General features: G+C 49.2%; 1 protein-coding gene across 1 annotated transcript in view; it reads left to right on the top strand.

The window, feature by feature from the left end:
• LOC128720391 (transcription factor collier) overlaps positions 1–14,477 on the top strand; it is a 46,541-nt gene that overhangs the window by 14,175 nt on the left and 17,889 nt on the right. Inside the window, exons 5-6 of the mRNA XM_053814059.1 lie at positions 3,401–3,474; positions 5,183–5,251. Coding sequence (XP_053670034.1) covers positions 3,401–3,474; positions 5,183–5,251 — 143 coding nt within the window. The remainder of the gene's footprint in view (positions 1–3,400; positions 3,475–5,182; positions 5,252–14,477) is intronic.

Below are 14,477 nucleotides of genomic sequence, written 5' to 3'. Positions count from 1 at the left end.
GGTAGAGAAGTCCGGGGCTCAGGACGAGCGTGGCAGGGACTCGGAATGGGATGGGTTACATCATATTGTAAAATGTTGAATCATATACAATGTAGTACCTTTCATCATTCAGGATAATTTTGTACACAAAAGATTTGGTTAGGGGTTTTTTTTCGAGCAATTTGTAGGCAATACAATTTGAATGATTGATGATTCATTTATTCTACAATGATTCATATGTTGAAATAGAATTTATCTTATTTTCGATAAAATAAGTCTCTACAATTGGCAATATTACAGAGTTAAATACTTTATAAATAATAATACACCTCTTTATAATGCTAAAGACAAATTGATTTATGATGAAGTTTGATTTGATAAATTAAAGTATTCACTGTTAATAAATAATAAAATAAATATTGAAGTTTGTTTTATGTTCAAATCCATAACCTTTTTGTTCAAGCAATCCTTTACCACACCATCAGCATCCATAGTTTGGGCCAGGCGAGTGCATTCTAATCGCATTCCAAACCCAAAAATAAACAACGGACCACCTAAACGGTTACAAATTAACACATTGTTCACAAATCACCGTCGTTTCACCTGTTAATTTCACCGAACGACTGGCGAGAACCGCAACCAAACCGAACTACCGCGGTTTACTAAAGATGCCCCAAAGGATAACTAAAATCGCAAAAAAAAAAAACAAACGCCCAAAAAGCACTCCGCCCGTAACCGACCGAATAAAGTTGTTGTCCATGCACACATACACACACCCATCCCAATTGCAATGCCGAATTCGGGGAGGGAATTTTGGCTGGGCCGTTTTTTTGTGTGTTCATCGATGAAATTTCGCTGCACCGCCGCCAGTGGAGCGAAATGCAAAGGGACAAAAAGTGCTGCCATGGCAGGTTTTTCCAGCACACTCGTGAATGGGAACGCGCATTGGGAGGTTTATTTCGTTCGTCCTGCCCGTGGAACGTCATCGTTATCGGGGCACGGAATCGAGGGATCCACGCAAGGGGGTTTTGGTCCGACCTGGCCTGGCTTCCTGTTAAAAATTTCAGTTAAAGCCGATGGTGGGGTTTACTCGAACGTGTGTTTTTTGTTGTTGTTGTTGTTTCGTTTGCGTTGGGGTTTCGTTTTATCACTCGACCACGCGATCTGTTGTTGTTTACAATTCAAATCATTCTCTCGGGAGCACCGTTTATCCGTTCGCTTTGGTAGTGTGCCTCCACCCGGGTGCAAAACGTGTCCTTTTTCCTGTTGGTTGGTTGGTGCTTTTTTCTTCTGCTTTCGCGCGATGTAACACACAAAAAAGCGTCGAAAATAAAACTGCCATCATCCGCGCGCACTGATTACACTGATGGTGCTTTATTTCGAGTTGTCGTTGGCCGAGGCGGATTGCGCAATTAGATAAATGGAATGCAACGTAAAATCCCGCCGAATTAGCCTTCGGGAGGCTGGTTGAAATTGGAAAAAAAGAGGAATAAAAATGCTCCCAAAGTAGGCTACGCCACGCTAAATCCACGCCTGCTGTTTCATCAGCAAAGTGCCCCGGCATAATCACACTCATCCGAGGGTTGGCTTTGACCATCGGTCAGCCTATCGATTTCATTACATCGGTGGAAAACCTTATGGAAAAACCGGTCCCACGACCGTTCGCCTTCGTTGAGTGCTGCTTCCGCAAACAAACGCTTACGCAAAAACGGGGGCGCGCAATTCGATACGGTATTTAAATGTGGTCTCTCGGTTTCCCTCCCAGCTGGCACGCATGAAAATGAAGAAATCAAAAAAGGAAAACTTAATTGTATTTGTTTTCCCCGCCTGTGTGCCTTTCATATTTTCTCTCTTGCGCGTTCGCTCCCGCTGCATCCACGTGCCAACACGTGGTTAGACCGGGGTTTGGGTTTGCCGCTAATAAGCTAGACATATGCGACGCCAGCCAACAGACGGCCACGTGGCATGGACTCTCCACTCCCCCCTGAAGCCGGAGTCGCGTGCCATCGATAATCGGAATACCGGCGGAAGCACGCCGAGTAATAAGGAGGCCTGCCGATGGGCTAATGTGGGAGTTCTCCCTCTTTCTCTCGGCTGGCAAGTGATTAAAATTTACACAATCACTTCCCGCTTCCGTTTCCGGCGCGCAGGGCATGAGCCACGTGGCGTACAGGGGGTTTTTCCATGTTTTTTTCTCATGTTTTCTCAAGCCTCCCTCCTTCGATAGGCTCCTTCGTACGTTACCGAAATAACGTCCTTAAAAGACGACCCACACGTAAGCGCATAATTGATGGTTGCGCGATGCGTTGCGTGGTGCACTTTGCTGGCAATCAATCGAATGGATCTCGTATTGATAGTTTTCCTCCTCCACTCCGGTCGAACCGTATCGTGCGAGAAGATTATCGATTAAAGAATGGAGATGTGAATTGCGCTCAATTGGAACTGATGTTCGGGAAGCGATATCAACGATGCCGGACCGCAAAGAGCATAAATTGCTTCCTTTAGCTGTAGTTACTGGTCTACTGGTCAGAGAGTGAGAGAGAGAGAGACACAAAAACCTACACCACATTGTTCTATTCAAAAAGGCAAGAAAAAAAAAGCAAATAAGCGGTCTCAAACAGAAGCCAGCGAGTCGGCTAGCGTGCCAATGGTGAGTTTATTTCGCATTGTTTATCAGCTGAATTTTTCATGCCCACCCAAACGCAAATAGTGCCGCTAGAATTTTTCGTCCGTCTCCTGGTGGCCGGAGCTGTTTACCTTAGATATTATTGTGCTCGGACAGACGACCGGCCCGACGAAACCGTCGTCGAGCCACGTGTCTGTTTGTCTTCAAACAGACCATGGAGCGAGTGAGCGAGAAATCCATCCTCCATGTTGATGTAATTTCTCTCTCCATTACACTTCGTCCTGACCATGTTGGGCCGTGATATGCTGCCTGTTCGTATCTCTGACCCGCGTTCGGTCGGGTAAGCTGTAATAAATGCCCCAGTTGACAGTATTATTAATGGTCGGCAAACAGAAAGCCACACCGGTGCTGGCACGGCACTGGACACGATGTTGATAGCGGGAAGCATAAAGAGAGAGAGAAAAAAAATACAACACCCCCCCAAACACACAAACACGCGCGCGTGTGGTCATTCTCCAAAAAGCACAAGGACACGGGTGCCCCAGTCGGAAGCTCCTCTTTCGAGAAGGGGTTTTCTGTGGTCAGATCCGGCAGACGGTCGGGCCGAACAAGTGCCACATAAACACCCCGACAGCTGAGCCACCGGGGAAAGCCAGCCACGGAGTCGTGCAACAGTGCGCCGTACATAAAGAAGCCGTTTATTTGGCCATTTAGTATCGATTCTAATCGGCATGCAGTTCGTACGTACACCCGTTTTATTGACCAACCAACTCTTTCTTTCTCTCTCTCTCACAGGCGATCGTGTACGAGGGACAGGACAAGAATCCGGAGATGTGCCGAGTACTGCTGACGCACGAGGTCATGTGCAGGTGAGTAAGGGTTGGGTTTTTTTTTTAACCAACTGCAGTTCGACTTGCACGACAGCCCAGCTGGAGCCACGGTGTAAGCCGATTGCCTTTCAGCAGGATCTGCTCCATCAACTGTCAAAAGGTCGAAAGGTCACTTCCCACCGAGCTGTCAGTGGTGCGAGCGGGAGCTTAATCGTGTGAAAGGGGGATACTAAAATCCTGACACGCCTGATGGAGGACACTTCAGCTTTAACGCGGCTTCTTAAGCTCGTGGAGAATGAATCGCGCGATGCGTTACGACCGGCGTTACGTGTGGCGTTACGCGCGTCCCAATCGACGGTGCGTGGTCAGGACGACGTGTGCCTATTTTTATGGCTTCCTTTCGCTTACGGAGGAGTCGAAGGACATCGTCTTCGAAGGACGAGGGCGACGACGCGCCGGTCACTGTTTACCCGACGTCCGCAAAAACCTACAGCTTCCGGGGAGGGCATCCGGTCCCTTGGGATGGCGGAGCGAAAAATCGAACTTCCTTCGCCGGATGGATGTCCTGCGGAGCGAAACATTCATTTCCCATCCCGCATCCACACACCGGAAGCTGGTGGAAGCGTGTTCACGCCATTTTGTGTCCCAAGTCTATACCCCGGCCTATTGAGCACGCGGCCCGGGGAACGGTTAGCCGATGAATGGTCGTGTGTTTGTTTGCTCAGCGACACCGCTCGGTCGCTTTAAGTGTCGCCAACGTCGCCCAAAATCAGCCCAGATGGTGGACTTTTCGTTTCACCAAACTAGCAACGGCGCACGCACACGAGCAGGGGATGCGCATCCTTGCCAATCAATATTTGGGGCCGAGCGATAAAACTGCTGAAGAAAGACACTTTTCGGCACTCGGGGAAAGAAAAACCAACCCCCGGCTGAGGGTGGAAGTTTATTTTTATGTCAGATTAAACTTCGGAAACTAGTTCAAATATTTTGCTACAGGTGATGAGGATGGGCTCGCTGAGTAGTAGGGTAGGGAAGCGAACGGTTAGGTAATATTGTTTATGGGTTGGTACAAATCAATGTTCCATTTCGAAGATTCGACCACTTTCCGGTGGGCCGGGTTTTACATAAGCTAGCAGCTTTATGGAGCAGAGGATTTCGAGCCGAAATTGGAGTACGCAACCGTGGTGGTATTGATTATCACTTTGCGATGTTTGCTTTTGGGCAAAGTTGTTTTTTAGCTCAGCAATCGCTGGAAGAAGAAGGCTTAGGGCCTTTAATATTACGTTGATTCTCGTAATCAAAGTAATGCAGGGTTTTAGTTGATCAATATTAACATAATGGCAGCTTCTTAGAAAGGACTTTGCTATTTTTCAAAAGAAAGGATTATTAATAGATGTGTAATTTCGTTGATTAATCATGGAAAATTAACGATGAATTATCTAAATACATTCTTTGAGAAGGACTCTAATCGTTAGCTATTTTTCATACGTTCAAGGATAATAGTGGAACATAATATGAACAGAACAATGTCTCCAAAACAGGACTAGAAAGGGGATTTTCTTGCACGGAGATGTCTGGATTTGGGGACACAATATGCACAATTTTCGGCGTCTGTCTGTCTTGAGTATGTTAGGTCATTGTTACGATGTAACCATGGTATCCATCAGAAGTAAATGGATTAAATTAAGCATATCTTCCCCTTGTACTAACGCACATTCTTCATCTCTTTCTCACTCACTCTCTCCAGTCGATGCTGTGACAAGAAGAGCTGCGGCAATCGCAACGAAACCCCGTCAGATCCTGTGATTATCGATCGGTAAGTGAACGCCAAACCTCCCTCAGAACGTCGGCAAGCGATTCCGAAACCCTCGAGACACGCCACACCGGATTGACTCGCATGCCAAAATACGCGCTCGCGAACGCTAATTACATTTCAAAACTAGTCCCTTTCCTCGTGCGTGTACGACTCGGTCATTAGCTTTCTAACCTCGTTTTCTCAGTACTCGACGGTCGGCGTGGGTGTTCCGCTGAAATTATTTCCCCAAAATGACGCCGTCTGACGGTACGACTCGGTTCGTCCTGGGCGTTCGTCCTGGCCAGAGGGGGCTGAATAATTAATACAAATTAAAAACCACTCTGCCAACCGCTGCGGTTGCTCCTGCCGAATGGTACGACCGGCTTTTCGGGATCGATTGGGGAGAAATTTGTAGAATTCTCGAAATACGTTCGCCGGCTCCCTCTTCCGAGCTGAGTGTTTTGTCGCGGTCGTCTTTCTTTTTCGCCCGCCGCGCATTAATTTCGCTCCCCCTGTTCGTTCGCGATCGTGGAAGGGTTCGCCGTGTGGTTGATCATTGAAATTCCACGCGCATGTTTTGCGCCTTTTGCTCCTTCTCGTGGTCGTACCCTTCTGGTAGATCATCCAACGCACCAACGATCGTCCAGTCCAGCCTTCGCAAACACCACGACCACGGGGACACACACGGCGCTGCACGCCTCTTCGACCACAGCGACGCGTTTTTTTTTTGTTTGTGTGTTCGCCCTCACTGGCCGCTTTATTTATTTCGCTCCAATCACGGTGCGGAAAAATATGGGAAGGACAGGTATTTTTCTGATTGACTGCGACCACACACGAGCGCTATTTCGTGCCACTGTTGATGGTGCTGTCGATGCTTCTCGATCGGCGGTGGATGGAGCGGAAAATTGTGACGAAAGGAAGCAACAGCAACTGCAACTGCAGCAACAAAAAATAAGATAAATAAAAAAGGCAAGAAACGGCCATCAACGCGAAAGTGCATCCGCGCGACCGATCGCAGCCGGCTTGATCGGTTCGTGCAATAAACCAGCGATATGACAGCCGATCAAGATTGTGACGCTCATTAGCGTCATATATTTCATCTATTTGACACTTGGCTCGCGGTTGACGGCGGATCGTGCGCCTGGCTTTAAAAGGCGCGTCAGGTTCTCGATCGTGCCGATCCTCGCTGAAGGGATAAAACCGAGATACGATGGCTAGAAAATGGTGCGATAAGCCGTTGCGTTGGAAGCTAAAACCACACACGATCCTCCACAAAGTAGCTTGCCGTTTCGATTTCACGTCTCACGTCTGAATGGCGATCTCGCTCATTATGGCGATCTCTCGATCGTGCACCTGACAGGCATACCCAATCCCAAAACCTGCGGCCTGCGAACAAATATTTCCACCTGCCACCACGCATCCGGGCGGGTTCGCATTCCAACCCGGCACTCAATCCACCGAAGATGGTCGCTCCGAAAACGGTAGATCACACCGCCCTTTTTTGCACCGAGGGCAGTAGGTAGGTCATCGAGGTAGGGTGAGAGGGCACCAAGCATGCAGCAACCCCCGGAATGTGATCGTTCCGGTGACCGGCCACATCGCGGCACGTCTGATCGCACCGCCTTAACGATCTGCGTGTTTTCCTTTTCCCTGAGCGCGAGCACGCGCGTGGAAAGCGCAAGAACATTCGCGCAACTAACGAACGCGGGCTTTCACCCGGGTCGCAGGGACAAAGGGCTCATAACAATAATGATAATGGCAGCAATCAATCAATCTAAAATCGAATGCTAAAAAGAGCGAGCACGCACGCGAGCTGGATTAAATGGCCGCCTACGGTGGTTCATGCGTCTTAACGCGTTCGACGCGTCAGAAGTGGACGTGTGCCGACGCGAGGACGACGTGTGGCTCGTGGGGCTTCATCTAGGCTCTAGCCGTGGACCGGTTCGGCCGGTTTTGCGTCATAAATGCTATATTTGTAACGAGGCTCGTGGGTTGATTTATTTCTCTCACAACCCGCCGAAGAACGCATTATTAATTTCTTCCTGATTTTGTCATGAGGAAAATTGGTACCATTTTTTTATTCCAGGAAAAGCGTCCTGTTGGATTGTGGAACGATTTTTTAAATACAAAATATCCCAACGCATCTCGCACCACCTTTTGCGTTTATTTGCGGCTTAACGACGCCCAGCTTTTTGAAGCCGATTTTCGCTCGGATTCCGTCGCCCCTTTTTCGTACGCCGCACTAAATCCAGCCCGTTTGTCAACAACTATATCGTCAATAAAGAGCAAACAGACAGCAAACAGAACCCGCCGCACGCCTGCACGATCGCGTTTTCCATCCCCGCTGGTTGGAGTCACAAAAAAAAATGGAATAAAATCGCGACCGCGAAAAGCGATACGTGAGCGCATGCGCACACGCAGTTTCGGAAGCGGGATTGTGGCTTAGCCGTCTTTGGCCGGTGTGGCAGCAACGCACGCGGCTTAACGGCCCAGAACGGTTCAGGACGAAGAAAGGCACACACGATACATAATTCATCTTCATCAGCTTGTTTTCCGTAACGTGGCTTTTTTCGCTCCCTGCGATCACGGTTTTTATGCCGCTACTGCTCGGTTCAGCTCGGTTCGGCCAGGATTGTGCTCCTTTTTTGCTCCTTTCGCCTGCGGGATGTATCGCGGCAGTGCCTTCCCTACCCGCGGAGGCGAAACCTTCAATATCCATATCACGTGCCATTTTTGACTTTAACAATAAACATTACAAAATTGGCATCACAATCATCGGCCGTCTTTATTTTTATTCAATTAGAAACCGTCCGGCAACGCGACCGTCCCGGTGATGGCAAACGAGCAAGGTACGCGGGAGGTCCCTCGGAATGGGGACTCGCTTTTCGGAGGGATGGTTGAGGGCAAACGGAACTGGAGCGAACGCGTCAACGCGTCACGAAGTCGGTGAAGGCGAAGAAAAAATAAGACGAGCACGCTTCGAAATGGCACGGGAGCTCGGGAAAAAGACCGGCTTTTCTCTGATCCTATTTCATCCGCAAGGGGGTGGTTGACTGGGGTGGGGTGAAAGGAGAACGTGCGGGAAGGAATTGAAGTTTGCCGTGTCTGTCGGCATCGCAGGCAGAAGTCTCGTTGAAAGTTTTCTCCTCCCACAAGGACTTGGCGACGTTTCGTCGGATCGGTGTTCGAACCGTTGTCAAATCGCGTTCCTTTCGACCGTTATCGATGGGTGATAGGAAAATTGTTCCCAAAACTGCCAGGACACTTGTAAGCCGATATCCTTTGGGCTTGGAATGGGGGCTGTGGCTGCGGTTAATACCACTTTATTGATCGCGTTTGCGCTGAGTAATAATTCGATTTGTAGTTAAGAGCTTCGAACTTAAAGGAGCTCAAATATGACTGAGAAGAAGTTGTCGGAGGTAGTTATACAAAAATGTAATTAAAACATACACAAAATGAATCGTAAACCTAATTTATTTGATGAAATTATATGATTTAATTTTCTGAAGCAAGAACAAAAAAGTGTGTGTAGTTTATGTACGTTTTTTGTCTGTTGTATTGATGATTTTTTCTCCCGAAAACAATCGTTTGTAGTATAACCGGGAGAGGTATAATGCCACATGTCAAAAAGAACACCCCTAATGACTGCTAGAACAACATCATTAAAAGGGCAACGCGCCACATTGATCCCATCCAAGCAGGCCACATAACCGAATGAAAAATCCGTGCGTGAACATTGCCCTTAAGCAAACTGTTTCGTTAACGCACCCACAAACACACACACACACTGACGCACAAACACCGGCAGCTGGAAAAGGAAGCGGCGGAAAAACAAACAACAAATATGCCGATGAATATTTACATGCCTTCGACCTGGAATCTGGCGCAACGCAACGCCAACCGGACGCGTGTCCTAGACGTTTCGATGGGCCAGGACTCGAAGCGCGAAGGATTACCGCAACCATACGCACGTGGCGTTTCGATTGTCAAACATCGAACATCGCGCGCCGCCTCCAATCAACCGGGAACATTGGCCAACGCAAAACCCCAGGAGTCCGCCCATTAAAATGCCTTCCAAACCTGCGCACCCGGTGGGCCGCTCGACAAACGACGAATTAATTGAATCTTTCAAAAATGTCGACAATGCAAATGCGATGCCCGCCCGCGTGTTGAGTTGTCTTGTTGCGTGGCGCGTGCGTGTGCGTCCTGGCTGTTGCCCGTCGACAGGGTACACGCATTCGCGACACGCGGCCGCGCAAGTTGACATTAGCATAAAATGGAGCCATTCCGGTGCGTTGCGTTTCCATTTGCGGACGTACGGATCGCTCTGGCTTCTGCGCGGTGATCCTGCGCGAACCGCATGTCGTCGATCCATGATCTACGACAACGTCGTTGTGCCGTTTGGTGAAGGTGGACACGACTCCGGAGGTCTGGTCGCTGGAAACACTCACGAAAAACGGGAGCCACCTTTCCGGATTCGTCTCCAGGTTCGTTCCTTGACGACGGACAATAAATAAAGCGCAATGGAAAAACGCGCGCGTGAGCAAAAAAAAAACGGGGCGAACGACGACCTGCTCGTGTGGTTTTGCCGCTCACTTAATTTGTAGCCAGAATCGGCACACACAAACGTACGTTCGGTGCGTCTTCGACTTCGTGGAGGTCGAGGAAAACTGCGCCCTTCCATCCCCTGCGGGGTTGACGGCTCACCCCGGCATTCGATTGTATTTTAATGGCTGTTTTTCGTTGCGTTCACTACCGCGGCTCCTATGTGGCTTCAAACGCACCCAAACCGGCCACCCTAACGAGTGTACCATTTTAGACAAATTCATCTCGCAGTTGCCATAGAGCGCGTTTGGCTTTCGCGAGCCAACTAGGTTCACATGCCGCGTGAGCTAGGTGCCGGACAAAGCACCACTTACGCGAGGCACGAAAAGCTTCCTTTTACGATACGGCAACTCATAAATATTGCATTTTCCGTCTCGGTTGCGTTGGGTGGCTTTGGTTGGGCCTAGAAGCGGAAGCGAAACCTCCCCACGAGTTGAAGGCCAAACCGTATCCACCTAGCGGGGTTCGAACGGTTGTGGACATTTTCAGGCCGATAAGATGCCATCTCGAGTCGTCCTATCGCGTAGCTTTATCGTGGACCGATGAGCATTTGGAGATTTCTGAGGGTTCTGAGAATGAGCAGCTCTGGGGCGCAATATCGTGTACGCAAAGACCTCACACCGAAGAACGATGATGTACGGTGAGCAGAAACAATCAAATAAACTTTAATAAGATTGATTCCATCGAACTCGAACCCGGGCGACTCGAGCCCGGGCGACTGTGGAAGGAAAACGAGGAAAAAATAAACAAAGCACCACAGAAATTGTCTTTTATGTCAGACTATGTTGTCATAACCGTGATGATTCCACGGTTCTTCGACGTCGCCGGTTGTGGTGGTCTTCCGGACCAAACCGGACAATGCCGGACGATTCTTCCGCGCAGCCATAAATGGTGGAGTGTTGTGAAAGCTGGTCCCGGGGACGAGGTCCATGATTTATGACCGTGACCGTGTCATACTGCGGGGAAGCGCCAAAAAGATCGAACTCAAATCAAGTTCGTCAGATGGTGGAATAAAAATTCATAAACTCCTGCACCCGGGGATGCGCGTTCGTCCCCTCTTACAGGACTGGAATTCAACCCAGTACCTTCTAATGCTCGACGCACACACAAGCGCGCGTTGGTGCCTCCGGCGAAGACGCAATTAAATTAACCATTATTTAATCAAGCAATTAAAATTGATCGATATCAGCCGTGCGTAGAAGCCGTAAGGGCTTGAGCGTGAGTCAACCAAATCCGAAGCGGTTTCGTCCGGGGTAATATATACCCGTAGGCCATGCCGTCTTCAGGACACGTAGGTGTAAGCAGCGCTTGGGTTGTGGCAGTTCGTCGAACCACCGGTAAACTGCGCGCCCGCGACGACAGTTGGCATGCACGGATCCGTTTCGTAAAGGCGAGTCCCGTTGCCCTTTTTTGGACGAGCCTTTCGCCACCGTGGAACGTGAGCGGGCTCCTTATTGGCAACCGGTGGTGGCCGGGCACCTTTGCACATGCGTCCGATGCGAAAAGGGTTGGATTAATTGGGGCGAACCTACATGGCGGTGTCGGCGGTTGCGATTTATGACACGCCAAAGGGCTACCCTTGGTGGGAACTGAAAGGATTTTTGACATTTTCACACCTCACCCAATGTGGCCAGTGGAGTCCAGCGGAGATTTGACGCCTAGTTTGACGTGCTAAGGAATTTTCTGCAAGCCTTTTTCTTTTCTTGAGCCGCTGGTGTCTTAATTAATGCCAGCGTACTTTAGAGCGATAACTCACTTGACATCTGTCAAGTGGACTGATTAGAGCGATGACGTAAGGCGTTTTTTTTAATTGCCTCCATTTGCGATCTCTTCCCAAAAAGGAGCTGCACGCCGAGAACACATGCAAGATTCAAGCTCCTAATCAGACGCCGGAGTTAGGTGGTGTTTGTGACGTTAGAGCACGAATTCTGGAAGCATGAAGTCTCGGCGTTTCGTGACGTAACTCGCTATGGAAAGAGCTCCACGTGTGCCTGGAAGCCATTAACCATCGTAAAATGTACTTCCAATCGTGCAGGCTGCCCCAAATTTTCACCTCATCTACCTAATAGTACACACGCGCGGCTATTTACCGACGCTTCCGCTCAGTTCCGCTTCAGTGGTAGGTGAATCGTACCAACTCCTGGGCCGTCCAATTATCGGCTATGTGTCGTAAGCGAGGGAGTGAGTTCTCCAGACAAAACCGGACAAGGAAAAAATAAAAGAACAACGACAACATCCTCCTGATGGCGATCAATCAGCGGAAAAGCCCCCCCTCAAACGCAAATGCGTATACGCAACCGATACGATGGCACGCGACCGCAATTAGCGCTTGTGTGCGACACGGACACGCATGTTGTTCGCATGTTTTAGAGCTCATCACACACATGTGTGTCTGACCCCGTGTGTTTCACCTCAATTTCTTTGCGCTCCGTATCGTGTTGTGTCGATTTATTACCTCGTATGGTTACGCTGCCTTTTCTAGCCGGGGGTTAACGAGCGAAGATCAGTGGGTCAAAAATGGGACGGACAAAAAAATCCCTTATAACGCCACCAAAAAGGGGGATGGTAATTAGAAGGCGAGGAACGAGACAGGAACTGGAGCGAAAGTTAATAGCTTCCAGGAAACCATCGCTGGCCTTCTTCAGAGTGGATGAGCAGCGCGTTCATGTGTTTCCCGGTCGTCTCTTGAACTCTCCAAAACAGGACCCATTTCCGTTGACCACACCCGACTGCAGCTCGATGGCCGGGTGGATCGATTTTTTACCCGCCCCGGGGGCTCCAGGATAACGAAGGACAAATGGGCCGATGCAATTGGCCACGCAATCGCACTTCCACTCGGAGGGTGATAACGCAATTCCGGGCTGCATTCGTCCGTTGCATGGCTCGCTTTAGCTGGTGCGTTTGCATCCGAGCTCGGAAAATAGCTGGGCATTTTCCAGGAAGCGGACATTTTCCACCCAACACGCCAGCACGGATGCGGGAAAAGCCGAAGCCGTACGAAAACGGACACCGCCTCAAGTCAATTTCGGAAAATATGTAAATTCGATACTATTAAATTTTTGCCATTGCGATAAATTTGCCTACGGCCGGATCCGGCACTGGTCGCTCTAGACGGGAGATTCCGGATTCTGAGACCGTACACCGGAGAAGCGGTCGAGCGGGAAAGCGAGAGCGATGGAGCGTGTGAGCAGGCGAGAAGATCGTATGATGGATGACAGCTGTCCTCTGGCTGGTTGTGGTGTGTCCTATCCTGGTGAGCCATCTCTCCCACACCGAAAGGACCCTTGCGGGTGCAGACAATAAAATTCCATCCCTCGCACGTTTGGTGGGGCTGAATTTAAGCTGTCACAACGGCGTTCACGGGCTGGGTGGGCGTGAGCGTGTCGTCGGCAAAATATTTTGTAATAAAGATGCAAATGGACATCGTGTTCCGTGAGTGTGGCGTGGTTTTGGGAGGGTTGAATTTTCGGGAGGATGCAAAAAGAAATATGTACGAATCCGTCTCAATTGTCACATCCGATTGGTTGTGTCACGGATCCATCAGATCCAACGATTGTGGATGGCTTTAAAAAGGACCTCAGATATGATGGAGAGAAAAAGTATATTAAAGGTGCTTTTTTTGTGCCGCGTAACGCGTGTAACGTGCTCCTCAAGAAGGATAAAAAGCCCACCCTTAAGTGACCAGCAAGTTCTGTAACAACCTAACCTCACATACGGCGTTCATCATCGCTTTAATATGCTGCCGCTGCTCGAACGTAACCAGCGTGGTTTCTTTTCGTGATCCGAAGCTTCTTGTCCTCCTGGTCTGGGGGCTTTTCCCATTTTAATTTTCCTAATGCACACACCCACTGTCGCTCGATGACCGCCTCGTGTGTGTATGTGTATGTGTGGGAGTGGAGGAGTTTTTCGACTATTTTCTTTTTCTCTCGTATGTAAATGGACAATATCCTGCCATGTGTCCTTCGAGTCGACGTGGCCTTCCGGCGCCGGAGAGGTGGCGTGACCCGTGAACCACCGCCAACGGTAAAAGGCACGACCGTGTGCATGTGTTACATAATCGGTCCGGCTTCGGTATGAATAATTTAATCGTAACGTTTAACTAACTCGCACGCTCGGGTGCTTCGGCTGCTCATCCTTGACACGAACGTCGCCCACGCCGCGTGATCGCGTGTGTGATACCCAACCATCTACCGCTAGGATCGTTGTTTATGTGCCGTGTTTGGTTGTACGACTTCGATCGGAAAGTGAAGAAATTGAAAATTAAACTACTATCCGGACGATGGTTGACTTTGAATCGATGTTACGTTTGAACACGAAAGACATTAGCCTCGTTTCTCGCTTCAGATTGTAGGACGATTGTAGGAATTTTTAATCACGTTTTTTCTCAAAAGGACCAAAGTTTAACCGTTAAAGCGAGAACTTTCTTCGGGAATGGTGAAGCAAACACAACAAAAATAGAACGATCTCGAAACGCAACGATTCGTAACGATAAGCGTACCATAAAATCACAAACAGCAAACACGACAGGCCCGACAATTTTCGTCCATAAAGAAACGAACGACGCGAAGATGGATGGCCCTGGGTGGAAAAAGGGATGATGGTTGTCCTGTCTCGGGTGCCTTGTGATTTTTTCTTTTCTTTC

Source organism: Anopheles nili, chromosome 2 (genome assembly GCF_943737925.1).
Source record: "Anopheles nili chromosome 2, idAnoNiliSN_F5_01, whole genome shotgun sequence".
Classification (NCBI taxonomy): Eukaryota; Metazoa; Arthropoda; class Insecta; order Diptera; family Culicidae; genus Anopheles; species Anopheles nili.
The sequence above is the reverse complement of the archived record's forward strand: the minus strand, read 5'-3'. Positions and strand labels throughout refer to the sequence as shown.